General features: G+C 46.0%; 1 protein-coding gene across 3 annotated transcripts; it reads right to left on the minus strand.

Moving 5' to 3' along the window:
• Positions 1–323: 323 nt before the first annotated feature.
• On the minus strand, positions 324–11837 carry LOC110090351 (uncharacterized). 3 transcript variants are annotated; one of them, XM_072988554.2, is made up of 4 exons: positions 11632–11837; positions 7514–8539; positions 6049–6175; positions 324–5088 (listed from the first exon to the last, which is right to left on the minus strand). In XM_072988554.2, the coding sequence occupies exons 2-4, from the start codon at positions 8318–8320 to the stop codon at positions 3884–3886; spliced, it is 2139 nt and encodes a 712-aa protein (XP_072844655.2). In that variant the 5' UTR covers positions 8321–8539; positions 11632–11837; the 3' UTR covers positions 324–3883. The 3 variants fall into 3 exon arrangements, with proteins under 3 accessions (XP_072844655.2, XP_072844657.2, XP_072844656.2); XM_072988556.2 differs by having other exon boundaries at positions 324–5085; positions 11632–11826; XM_072988555.2 differs by lacking the exon at positions 11632–11837 and adding an exon at positions 10542–11587.
• Positions 11838–12143: the final 306 nt, after the last annotated feature.

Raw genomic sequence — 12143 nt, forward strand, 5'->3', positions numbered from 1 at the left:
ACCAGCGTATTTTCGCTGCCGGCAGCTTTCCGCCTCTAGCTGGGGAAAGGCTGTGGCCATTGGAAGAAGCTGGAAAGCCGGATTCTGCCCCCTGGGGCTTAAGGTTCCAAACCCGTTCCAAGGGCTCTGTAAACAGATGTGCCCCACAGCACAAAATGCGCGCGCACATACATGCACGCATACGTGAAGAGGACAACATGAATGGAACAGAAACGAATTGGTAGTCACCTGCTTTTTCCCCATGCAACCATCTGCCAGAAGGCGAAATCCTGATTAGGATTTGGGAGCTCAGGAGAGTGTGTGTTGGGGACAGGAAGGGTGGAACCGGTGCAAAATCAGTTTTTATTCAGCAAGAGAAAATGACATACAAAGGATTACAACTCATAGCCGAAAATGAGAGCACACATTCCATACCTTTCTCTAGGGTTAAACACATATTCTACACGGCCCGCCCCATCCCCCAGTCAAAAATCTATAAAAGTATGTATTCACATTATTTCAAAAGCTTGTCTTCTTTTCCCTATACCTTAACAAATATTTTACAGATACATGCAGGCTCTGTCCTTACTGAGTGGTAGGTAAACCTGGAATCTGGGCTGTACAATTTCCAACTGCCTGCAAGCAATATTTTTTTCTATGAAAACAGACACCATAGAAAAGCCAACATCTCAGGAAGCAAGCCAGGCTAGAATCAAATCTGCTTCTGGAGTTTGCCTTTTCAAATAGCCACATGACTAAATTCTCCTTCATCTAGAAAGTGTGTAAAATCCCCACCCACAGAAAATCAGGATGTCAAGAGAAAAAAAAACTATAGTGAGTTCCTCTTGAACTCACTCAGAGATGCACTACCTCCTGCTCTCCCCTCCTGACTCAGGAATTAGGGGAATTATAGTCCAGAAAAATAACTCCCCCAGCCTTTGATATTTGTCTTCATGTGTGATGGTTCAGGAATTACGTGAAGTTGGCAGTCCTAAACTGGTGGATTTCTAAGTTGACAGAAATAAATTGACAATCAAAATAACCCCACACACAACATCAGAACACAGACAAAGAGTTCAAATTCCTGTCCTCTGAAGATGCCAGCCAGAGAGACTGGTGAAATCTTAGGAAGAAAAACACAGCCCGAAAAACCCACAACAACCAATCAAAATAACCCCTTGTAAGCTCGGAGGGTACAACCATAGAGGTGGTTTCCTCTCCGAATGAATTGCTGTTCTGCTTCCTACCTCCACCTGCATCTGGACATCTCTGCCATAGAGCTACGCGAGATGTTTTGGAACCCTCTAATGATGTTGCAATGACAACCCTTGACAGCATCTTAAAAAGCAGAGACATCACCTTGCCAACAAAAGTCAAAGCTATGGTTTTCACTGTAGTGATGTATGGAAGTAAGAGCTGGACCATAAAGAAAGCTGACCGCCGAAGAATTGATGCCTTTGAATGGTGGTGCTGGAGGAGGCTCTTGAGAGTCTCCTGGACTGCAAGGAGAACAAACCTATCAATTCTGCAGGAAATCAACCCTGAGTGCTCACTGGAAGGACAGATCCTGAAGCAGAGGCCCCAATACTTTGGCCATCTCATGAGAAGAGAAGACTCCTTGGAAAAGACCTTAATGTTGGGAAAGCGTGAAGGCAAGAGAAGGGGACAACAGTGGATGAGATGGAGGGACAGTGTCATCGAAGCGACCAACGTGAATGTGACCCAACTCCGGGAGGCAGTGGAAGACAGGAGGGCTTGTCGTGCTCCGGTCCACGGGGTCACAAAGAGTCAGACATAACTAAACGACGATGAATGATGTTATCCAGGTACCCAAAGAAGGAGCCGGTTGGACCTTGAGTGAGTCACCAGGCTTGCCCACCTTCCCATCAGCTGCTGGCACATCTGGGTTCACTTTTCCACATTTTTGCACCGGGCATAATGGAATAAATCAGGTCCTCCTGACTTGTACCACAAGATCTCTGCATGAGTCACTGAATTGGGCTCATCTCCTCTCCATCAGCTTCTTCTGGGGCAGTCAGTCTCCTCCGTTCCTGCATCAGAACCCACTGGATTCAATTTCTCTAAAACAGAGAAGAACCACAGACCTTTCAAAGAAGGCTGTGTTGCTACTCCACAGAATTCACAGCTCTGAGCTAGGCTTAAACCCGGGGGTGGATATGCATGAGGGCAGATCGTTCATGCTGATACATACTTCCCCAGCGAAACTCTGGACAGGTAAACGTGTAACGCATCTCCAGTTTTTAATAAAGAAAACAAGTAGGCCACAGCTAACCACAGCTAACGGTTTGCTGCAAAGGTTAAAGCAGGGTGGATGTGGTTTAAATCGAACTGATTTAAATCATGATGTAAATGACAATTTAATTTTTAAAAAAAAACAGGTTTTTTTTCCAATTTAAAAACTATTTTTTTAAAAAAATTTAAATCGTGATTTAAATCATTGATTTTTATCCACCCTGGAATAAGGTCAGCTTGGCCATTGCTACTAGAGTGGAACAGTCAGTTGCCCCAATATGACCAACAAAGGGAAGCAATCTGCACTGTAAGCTCTTTTTTTTGCCCCAAAAAGATCAGCCACAGATTGCATAAAGTTGCTTCTTTACAGAAACAAATGTCTTAAAAGAACTGAACTAAAGAATGATAATAATAATAATAATGGTCCAGAAGAGGGCAACAAGGATGATCAGAGGACTGGAAACCGAGCCCTCTGAGGAAAGGCTGAAAAGGCTGGGCATGAGAAGACCCGAAGGGAGATAGGACAGCACTCTTCAAACAAAGTGCGAACAGATCCTCCCCCTGCTCTGTATGAGAATCATCATCCCAGGGGGTAGGATACATAACAATGGGTGCAAGTTACAGGAAGCCAGACTTTGGTTGAAAAACATCCTAACTGTTAGAGCAGTACGACAACAGAAACAGTTACTTCAGGAGATGGTGAATATTCCACCACCGGAGGCATTCAAGAGAAAGTTAGACAACCATCTGCCAGATACAGTGGGGTCTTGACTTGAGAACTTAATCCGTATTGGAAGGCGGTTCTCAAGTCAAAAAGTTCTCAGGTCAAATCTGCATTTCCCATAGGAATGCATTGAAAACCATTTGATCCGTATCTGCTCTTTTCCGTCCATAGAAACTAATGGGAACCTGCTATTCCGCCTTCGACCACTGGAGGGAGATATTTTGTTTCTTTTTTTCTTAGCTCAAGAAAGGTTCAGGGAAGGCAGGGAAAATACAGTCCAGGCAGTGCAGTACCAGGCAGTCCGAAGACTGTCTCCCAATCCACTCTCTAAATGCTGGGAGGAGTGAGGAAGCAGACAGGCACCCTTTTCACTGGCCAACAGTTAACTGAAAGTTCACATTTTGCACATTCCCTGCCTCCCACGTGGGTTTTTTTCAGTTCTTAACTCAAATCTAAGTATGTAAGTCAAGTCAATATTTTCCTATGAGAGTGGTTCTTAAGTCAAAATGTTCTTAACTCGAGCCATTCTTAAGTCACGACCCCACTGTATCCTTTGATTTAGATTCCTGCAATCAGCAGGGAGTTCAACTCAAGGGCCTAATACAGACCCCATTCCAACTCCATGATTCTATGACTTTAAGAACATGTGAGGGCTTCCGGACCCCATATTGTGGACGGCCCACGTAGGTCGGCCATAGCTAAACCCCACCTCCCATTAGCCCCAGCACAGTCTTGAAAAGGTACTTGAAAAGTATTCTGGGAATTGTAGGAACTTTTCCACGCTCCGGACCTCAGTCAGGGATAGGAATTGCAATTCAAAAACATTGAGAAGGCTGCAGAGATGAGGATCCTGTCCCTTATAAGTTACACGGCTCCCCACAACCTTAAGCCGGCCACAATCTCTCAGTTTGGTCCGGCCTATTTACCTCACACAATGGTGGTGATGATGTAAGAGGGGGGCAAATAACCCCCCTTGAGGTCCACAGAGGACGTATCTTCTCCTCCTGGAAGGGCTTCCGGAGTTTCTTTCCTTGGCCCGTGGATTTTCTGGTGGCTTACGAGGTGCGTCCGACGGTTGAACCTCTTCCCGCAGTCAGGGCATCCGTAGGGTCTCTCGCCAGTGTGGATCCGTTGGTGGCTGATCAGGTTCGTGCTCCGGTTGAACTTCTTCCCGCAGTCGGAGCATTCGAACGGCTTCTCCCCGGTGTGGATCTTCTGGTGCATCTTCAGCCCCGACCGGCGGCCAAAACTTTCCCCACAATCCGAACAAGTGTACAGCTCGCGGGCTGTGTGGATGCTCCGATGCCTCACGAGGTGTTTGTTCCGACTGAAGCACTCGCCGCAGTCCAGGCACTTGAAGGTTTTTTCTCCCGTGTGGTTCTTCTGGTGCCGGATGTAGGTCGAGCGGTCGCAGAAGCTTTTGCTGCAGAGCAGACATTTGTACGGCTTCTCGCCCGTGTGGCTCCTCTGGTGGGTGATGAGGTGGTGGCTCTGACTGAAGCTTTTCCCGCACTCGGTGCATTTGTAGGGCTTGTCGCCGGTGTGGAGCCGCTCGTGCCGAATCAGGCTTGATTTGTCACAGAACTGCTTGGTACAGGAGGAGCAAGCGTACGGCTTCTCCCCCGTGTGCATCCTCTGGTGAGAAATAAGGTTGGAACTCCGGCTGAACCCCTTCCCGCAGTCCGAACACTTAAAGGGTTTCACGCCTGCGTGGATTTTGCTGTGGCTGTTGAGGTGCGAGCTCCGCCTGAAGTGTTTGCCGCAGTCGGAGCACTCGTAGGGCTTCTCCCGGCCGTGGATCCTGATATGCATGATGAAGCCGGCTCTGGAAATAAACTCCTTCCCGCAATCCGAGCATTCGTAGAGTTCCTCTCCCGTGTTGCTCTTCTGGTTCCTGTTGAGACTCTGGAACAGCCGATCGCTTGGCCTTTTCCCTTTGGCAACTATTTGCTGGGGGGCTGTTTCCCCCAAGCCACCCCCCAGATCGGTCGTGGCGTCACTCCTTGGCTCTTCCGCTTCCTGGCCTTCAAGCCCCTTCGGCTCACCTTGTTTGGAAACAGATTCTTCCAACGCCTCCCTGTTTTCTGTTTCTGAAAGTGGCTTGTTGTCGTCGCTCTGCCTTCCATCACCTGCTGGAATATAGGTAATAAATAATTATTCCCTGTGTTTGTTAATAGGAGCCTCGTGGAGCAATGGCTAAACTGAAGTATTGCAGCCAAAACTCTGCCCATAACCCAGGTTCAATCCCCAGCAGCTGGCTCAATGTTCGCTCAGCCTTCCATCCCTCTGAGGTCAATAAATCGAGTAGCTACCTTGCTGGGAGGGGGGCAGGGGGGATGTGTACCCTGCATAATTAAATTATAAACCACCCAAAGAGTGCTTTATATGGGGCAGTATATAACCAGCACTCTTTGCTTTTCATTTTTTTTAACATTACCCAGTGTGGTGCAGTATATAGATTAACAGACTGAGATTATTGATTTATTTACTGAAAATATTTATGTCACCTTTCTCCTAAATGATCCAGGCAGCTTACAGTACTAAATGAGACAAAGATGAAAAGCTAAATAACAAATTATTACAAAATTTAAAAAGCATTAAAAATATATCATATAAAAACTCCTACCTAAGAACAATAGTAGAAGCTCAAGTAGAACAACAGAATAAAATAACCCCTTAAAAATATCCATGGTCAACCAGTCATTTAAAGGGAAAGCCTGCCTGAAGAGAAAGGCCTTTGTCTGCTTACGGAAATACAGCAAAGATGGGGCCAGTCTGGCTTCCAGTGGGAGGGAGTTCCAGAGTCTGGAAGCAGCCACAAAAAAACAACAACTTGGTGTTGGTGAGGAAAGCAGCAAGAGCTGGTAACTGGACAGAGTGGATTTTTTTTTTTACTGGAAATCGCTCTCCCTCTCATGACCGGCTGCCTGACCCTTCTTCAATCTAAAATGTTAGGGATTAAATCGGAACCTCCAGCCAGCAAACCATGTGCTCACTGTCAACATGTCTATTGCACAAGTCATAGATACGTTGACCATGAAGCTGGTCGAGGATAAACTGAGTGTCCAGACGCCACAGCTTCTAATCCTTACCCAGCACACTTGGGTCATCTTCCCCCTCTTGTTTGATCTCCCTGTAGAAGTGTCTGACGGTCATATCCAGAGATTCATCGTCTCTCGCTGAAAAGTTCACAGCAGCCTCCTCTTTCATTCCCAGCATCTGAAACCAATGGGAAATGTTAGTGGTTTACTTATTTATTATGTATTTTTTTTTGTTGTTGCGTAGATCTGTCCAGTCACATGAAACTTATGGCAACCTAACAAGGTCTTCAAAGTTTATGAAATATTTAAAGGGCGGTTTTATCAGTTGGCTGGATTGCTCAGTGAGATGGGACATCCGGCTGTGAAGCTGGAGACAGGAGTTCAATTCCCCACCGGGGCCTTGTAGGAGAACACCAGCTTGTGTAGACCTGGGAAAGTTACACAGCGCTAGAGCATCCTCAGAAGAAAGGAATGGTCAGCCACCTTTGAGTACTGTACACCTAGAAAATCCTGGACAGGGCCACCAAACTCAGAATACATGTGACAGCAATCTATTATTGTTACTATAATGATGATGATGATGATGATGATGATGATGATGATGATGATGATGATGATGATGATGATGATAATAATAATAATAATAATAATAATAATAATAATAATAATAATAATAATAATAATAATAATAATAATAATAATAATAATTTACCATAGTCACCCCCTCACTGAGTTACCATGGCCAAATGAGATTTTAGCCCACGTTCACTGAGTTACTCTATCCACTAAACACACTTGTTCCTTATTATGGATTAGGTGCACTTATATCTTGTTTTCATCTCAAGTCCCTTGAATAACTCCTTTCATGCTTCTGTCCCGACATTTGGTCAGTCATTCTGACCTACCTCAGAGAGTTATTGTAAGGATAAAAGAGGTGGAGAAAAGTCAGGCCTACCACCTTGATTGAGCAGAAGCTCAAGACAACATGGCTAGTAGCCAAGATGGGTGCGGGATGATGAAAGCGGTCATCCAAATAAACAGGTTTTCCAAGTTCTCTCTCAGTCCCACGGGGGGGGGGGGGGAGTTGGGGTAGCCATGTAAACAAGGAAGGAAGGATCAACATTTAGCCCTCCTGCCACGGTCAGATAAGCCCACCAGGACCCTATGACAGAAGAGGAAACTGCCAAACACCAGGGTGGAATTGATTGAAATCCATTTAATTTAAATAAATAAATAAATAAATAAATAAATAAATAAATAAATAAATAAATAAATAAATAAATAAATAAATAAATAAATAAATAAATAAATAAATAAATAAATTTATTTAAATAACAATGTAATTTTTTAAAAAATCAGAAATTTTTGACAATTAAATTTTTAAAACATAATATATACTTTTATTTAAATACATTTGATTTTTTTTAAAAAAAGAAAACATGGATTTTTTAATCCATCCTGCCAAACATCCTTCAAAACCGGACCTGGCCATTATCCTAAGAAAACACATCCCCACCTGCTGCTGCGGCTGATCCTGTCTCTCCGCTTCACGCTGCCTGAGGAGAAAATGCTCGGCCAGGGCCACGGCGTGGAAGCAGCTCTCCGAATCGCGCTCCTGGATCCAACGGAGCATTTCCTGGGGCAGGATGGAGAGAAACTGCTCCAGGATCACCAGCTCCAGGATCTCCTCTTTGGTATGCCTCTCTGGCATCAGCCACTGGTGGCAAAACTTCCGGAGTTGACAGTAAGCCTCCCAGGGGCCGTTCACCTCCTGGTAGCCAAAGTGCCGGAAGCGTCGGCGCTGGCGCTCCGAACTGAGAAGATCCACGGCCTGATCCTCTCTCGGTCGTCTGTCACCCTTCTCGCATGCAAAGTTTAGGTCCTGAATCTCTGGGGCTGTTTTATGGATCCTTGGCCTCAGCCGACTTCCATTTTCTCCTCTCCTCCACAGGCGGGCGGCCTCGGTTCCTTCACAAACGTCCGGAGAAATCTCTGCCTCTTCCCTTAACATATTCTCTGGCAATAGTGGGTCCTCCTGTCCCAAAGGAGGAGACTGAGATACATGTAGGAACTCCGGCCACTGATCCTCCCAGGAAGGACCCGCAGAGGCTTCCTGCTTAATGCGTCGTAGCGGTGCTGGGGGCGATCCTCGAGGAACCGTCTCCGCTGGGAGGGAGACCAGGCAGGACTCTTTGGTTCCCGGCAATTCGCTCTCGGTTTCCGGGTCTTGGCCTTCCATTTTGATTTCCGTCTTCACCTCCGGCTCTACAATAATCCTGCGAAGACACAGAGCTGAGAATTCCACCTCCTTCTCGGTAGCCATTTTGTTTTTCTTAGCGACGATTCCAACTCCTCACTTCTACTCATCCATCGCCCTTCCGTAGACTTAGGAGTGGGGGAAAAAAATCTCTTCGTTTTTTACTCAGCGGTGAGAGGCAAAGCACAGCGAGACGCCCCAGGATGCCCTCCGAGATGCTGCGTCTTCAGGAGGATCAGGTCAAGCTAGAGAGTATTCTGATGATCTTCTCCTACAGTTATTTTCCTAAAGAAAGGAGAGAGCAGTAACCAATAAGGCAATGACAAGGACAGGAGCTGAGAATGCAGGACCCTGAAGGTATGGCTGGACATCAGTCAAGGGAACCCTAAGTCAGGGCCGAAGCCAGGCCAAGACTTTTTGCTCCCTGATGCAAACAAAAGGATGCCCGGAAGGAAAAAACAAGAAACCGTGCCTTCTCGGTGGGGGCCCCTCGGCTGTGGAACACCCTTCCAACCGAAATTCGGCTGGTGCCCTCGCTGGGTGTTTTTAAAAGTCAGTTAAAAACTTGGCTATTCAAGCAGGCCTTCCCTCCGGTCAATTAAGTGATTTTCATCCTTACCTTTTTTTTTTCCCCTTATGGTATGCCATCTTGGTAATGTCTTGGTCGTAATTAACTGTTATAATTGTAATTTTAATTGTAATTTTTAAGATGTTATTTATGTGATATTGTTGTCTTTTATTTGTAAGCCGCCCCGAGTAGACACAGTCTAGAGGGGCGGGGTAGAAATCTAATGAATGAATGAATGAATGAATGAATGAATGAATGAATGAATGAATGAATTATAATAATTTGTGCCCCATCCCTTGGACAGATTGGCATTTGAAGCTCATTTCGACACTGTTGATGGGTTAGCATTCCTGTTTGAGCAGTGCTTCCCAACCTTGGCTTTTGCGGATGTTCTTGGACTAAAACTCCCAGAAGCCTCCACCGCTAGCTGTACTAGCCAAGATTTTTGGGAGTTGTAGTCCAAGAACTTCCAGGGACCCAAGGCCGGGAGACACTGGTTTAGGCCGTTGACCAGAGTTCAAGAAAATGCTGAGGAAACACTTGTCCACCAGATCCTGCCATAATTAGACAACACAAGGCCTAACAGACCCGTGGCCGATCTCCAACAGGAGTTTCCCATTTTCATCTCTTTTACCTGACTAAATCTATGCAAATATGCAAAAGAAGTCAGTGTTCTCCAACCCTGTGACCTTCTATGTCGGCTGGGAGTTCTGGACGTGTCCAAAGGGCACCATCTTGGGGAATCCCACAAGAAGAAATTAACCTCTCTGTGCTTGGGAGATGCTGGATCAACACGCCGGAAGAAGCTCTACCTCAGGCTAAGCCAGACAAGATGGCATTCATGCTCTCTGTAATTTCACCGGCAGGTTCCCTGTAGGTTTCCCTGAAGTAAACAGTAGGTATAGGATTCCAGCAATGTAGGTCTTTGTGTGTGTGTTAGTTAGAAGGGTTTTTAACCCTGTACTCCTCCACTACATTCCTGTTCATCCCCTGCCCCCAGCACTTATTATATGGACTTGGAACTACACACCTTGTAGACTAACACATTTTATTGGGCAGGACATAAGATGGACTGCATTTTACAGTGCAACATTGGTACGGTTGTTGTTCTCTGCCATCAAGTCGGGACCAACCGCTAGCTCCCTTAATTTTCAAGGTAAGTGAGATATTTAAGGAGTGCCTGTACTACTGCCACACCCCCAATGAGTTTCCATGGCTGAGTGGGGATTTGATCCCAAGGCCTCCTGAATCCTAGTCCATCACTCAATCTACAGCACCACACTGAGTATCCCAAAACTGGTATACTATGACGTTTTTAAAAAGAACTAACTCCTGAAAAATGCTTCCCAATTAATGGAAAACATCATTGACTTGGTAATTGAGCAGCTTTTTAAAATACTGCTTAATTTTTATGGAACAACTTACAAAAGTCTGCAGGCTTTTTTTTTTTGGAAGAGGCTAGAGTGCCCTTCATTCCTGCACAAGAGGGACCATCGTCGTCATCATCTTAGAACTGCAGAGCTGGAAGGGATCCTACGGACCATCAAGTCCAGCCCCTATCAAGGAGGCCCAGTGGGGAATCGAACTCCCAACCTCCGGCTCCACAGCCAGAGACCTAAACCACTGAGCTATCCAGCAATTCTTAAGAAATGTCATTCAGGATTGTGAAGAAACATCGCATGGTATGGAGGACGTCAATTTTGTGTTTGGGTCGCTCACCCATTTCCCTTGTGACTTGCTGCCATCCATGGTGGCTTACGGATGCTGGGTGTTGCAGTTGAAAAACATACATACAGTTCTGGCCAGATCTGGCAGGTTTGCTCCCGGCTGTACTTGTGGCTTTAAGGGAAAGGTTACCTGCTACAAAGTTCCCTCCATTTGATGGTGTCAAGGTACTAGATCATATTACACATTTCAAGTGAAATATCTGTAGTATTTTGCTGTTGTTGTTTCCATGTTCATCCAATGAAGGTTAAAAGAAAGAAAGAAACCGATTTTTAACAAAGAAGTCTGGCACACAGATCTGGCCATGATCTGAGTTTTCATGGGTTCCCCCCCCCCCCCCCGAGCCATCCACAGCTCCATGGTGCCCAGTCTGACGAAGGCCTCAATGGGATCAAAATCTAGCTTATATCTGTGAATTATTATTATTTTTAGTGGCCTGCCTATGTGACTCTGGGCAAGCTGCTCAGGAAGAAGGGAATGGCCAACCACCTCTCCACCTGGCAAATCCTGAAAAAAAGGTTGCCATAAATCAGAATTGACTCACCCATGATGCTTGTATGATTAACAAAAGTTTGGATTATATTTTGGACAGAGTCTTTCGGAGAGCCCTCTTTCATAGGGTCGCCATAAATCAGAACGGACATGATGGCCCATGATGCTTGCATCATTAATAAAGATGTGGATCACAGGTAACAACAACAATCCTAATAAAAAATTATCACTTACTCTTGCCTTCGGATTGTGTCCAAGAAGCACACCGCTTCCCCACCCCCCACCCCATTTCGTTCAACGTGCTCCGTCCTTCTTAGGCCTTTTCCAGGAGGGTCTTCCCCTCTTCTCCTTTTAGAGAGACCCCCCCCCACCAAAAATAAAGATGTTGGGATGCTTTTGCAAACGATGGGGTCCACCTCCACCCCACCCCGCTCACATCTCCCTGCTGTGGTTCATGGGCTCCCATGGGAGAGCAGGAATAACCCCTCTTGGGGGGGGGGGAAGGGTTGCGCTTCGGTGGGTCGGTGGGTGTTTTTCTTCTCCTGATCCCCCCACCCCCCAAACCGCACAAATCCTCTTTTTTTCCACTTACGGATCCGGCTTTCGGGCCTCCCGTTTCTTCCCCATGGAAATGCAAGCCAGGATCCTCCAAGGACGCTCGCGGGGGGACGGGCTCGCCCTCTGGGTCGGCACGCCAAGGATTTTGCACGGGGTGCAAACCAGACAAAACAACCCAGCTTGGCCAATTTGCAAGGAATCGGGAGGGAGATCCGGAAAGGGGGGATCTGTTGGGTGGGGGGGGAGTTTAAAAAAAGTTCCTCCCTTCCTTCCCCGGCTTCAAATCCTCTCTAGCAATCCGCACTCTCTGGATTTAACCACGAAAGCACCTTGTTTGCAAACTATTGTTATTATAATTATTTGCAAGGATCAATTTTAGAAATCGCCTGTAGTGTACGTGATGAGCATGCGATTTACTTTTCACTTGCAATGAGCATTGCTTCTTTAATCAAAGCTACCCGTAGGGCAAGGAAAAGTATCGTTATTATATTTCCTCTTTTTCCTCCGTGTCAGAGAAGAAAAGAAAAACAAAAATAATAGTAATAA

The sequence above is a fragment of the Pogona vitticeps genome, chromosome 2 (assembly GCF_051106095.1).
Source record: "Pogona vitticeps strain Pit_001003342236 chromosome 2, PviZW2.1, whole genome shotgun sequence".
In the NCBI taxonomy this organism is placed as follows: Eukaryota; Metazoa; Chordata; class Lepidosauria; order Squamata; family Agamidae; genus Pogona; species Pogona vitticeps.

What these genes read in the sequence shown, in the direction of transcription:
- LOC110090351 (XM_072988554.2), bottom strand. Translation starts at nt 8,320, where the DNA reads ATGGCTACCGAGAAGGAGGTGGAATTCTCAGCTCTGTGTCTTCGCAGG. An exon ending in AGGATCAGCCGCAGCAGCAG is followed by an intron (nt 6,176 to 7,513) that starts GTGGGGATGTGT and finishes CATTGGTTTCAG; the next exon opens with ATGCTGGGAATGAAAGAGGA. An exon ending in AGATGACCCAAGTGTGCTGG is followed by an intron (nt 5,089 to 6,048) that starts GTAAGGATTAGA and finishes CCTATATTCCAG; the next exon opens with CAGGTGATGGAAGGCAGAGC.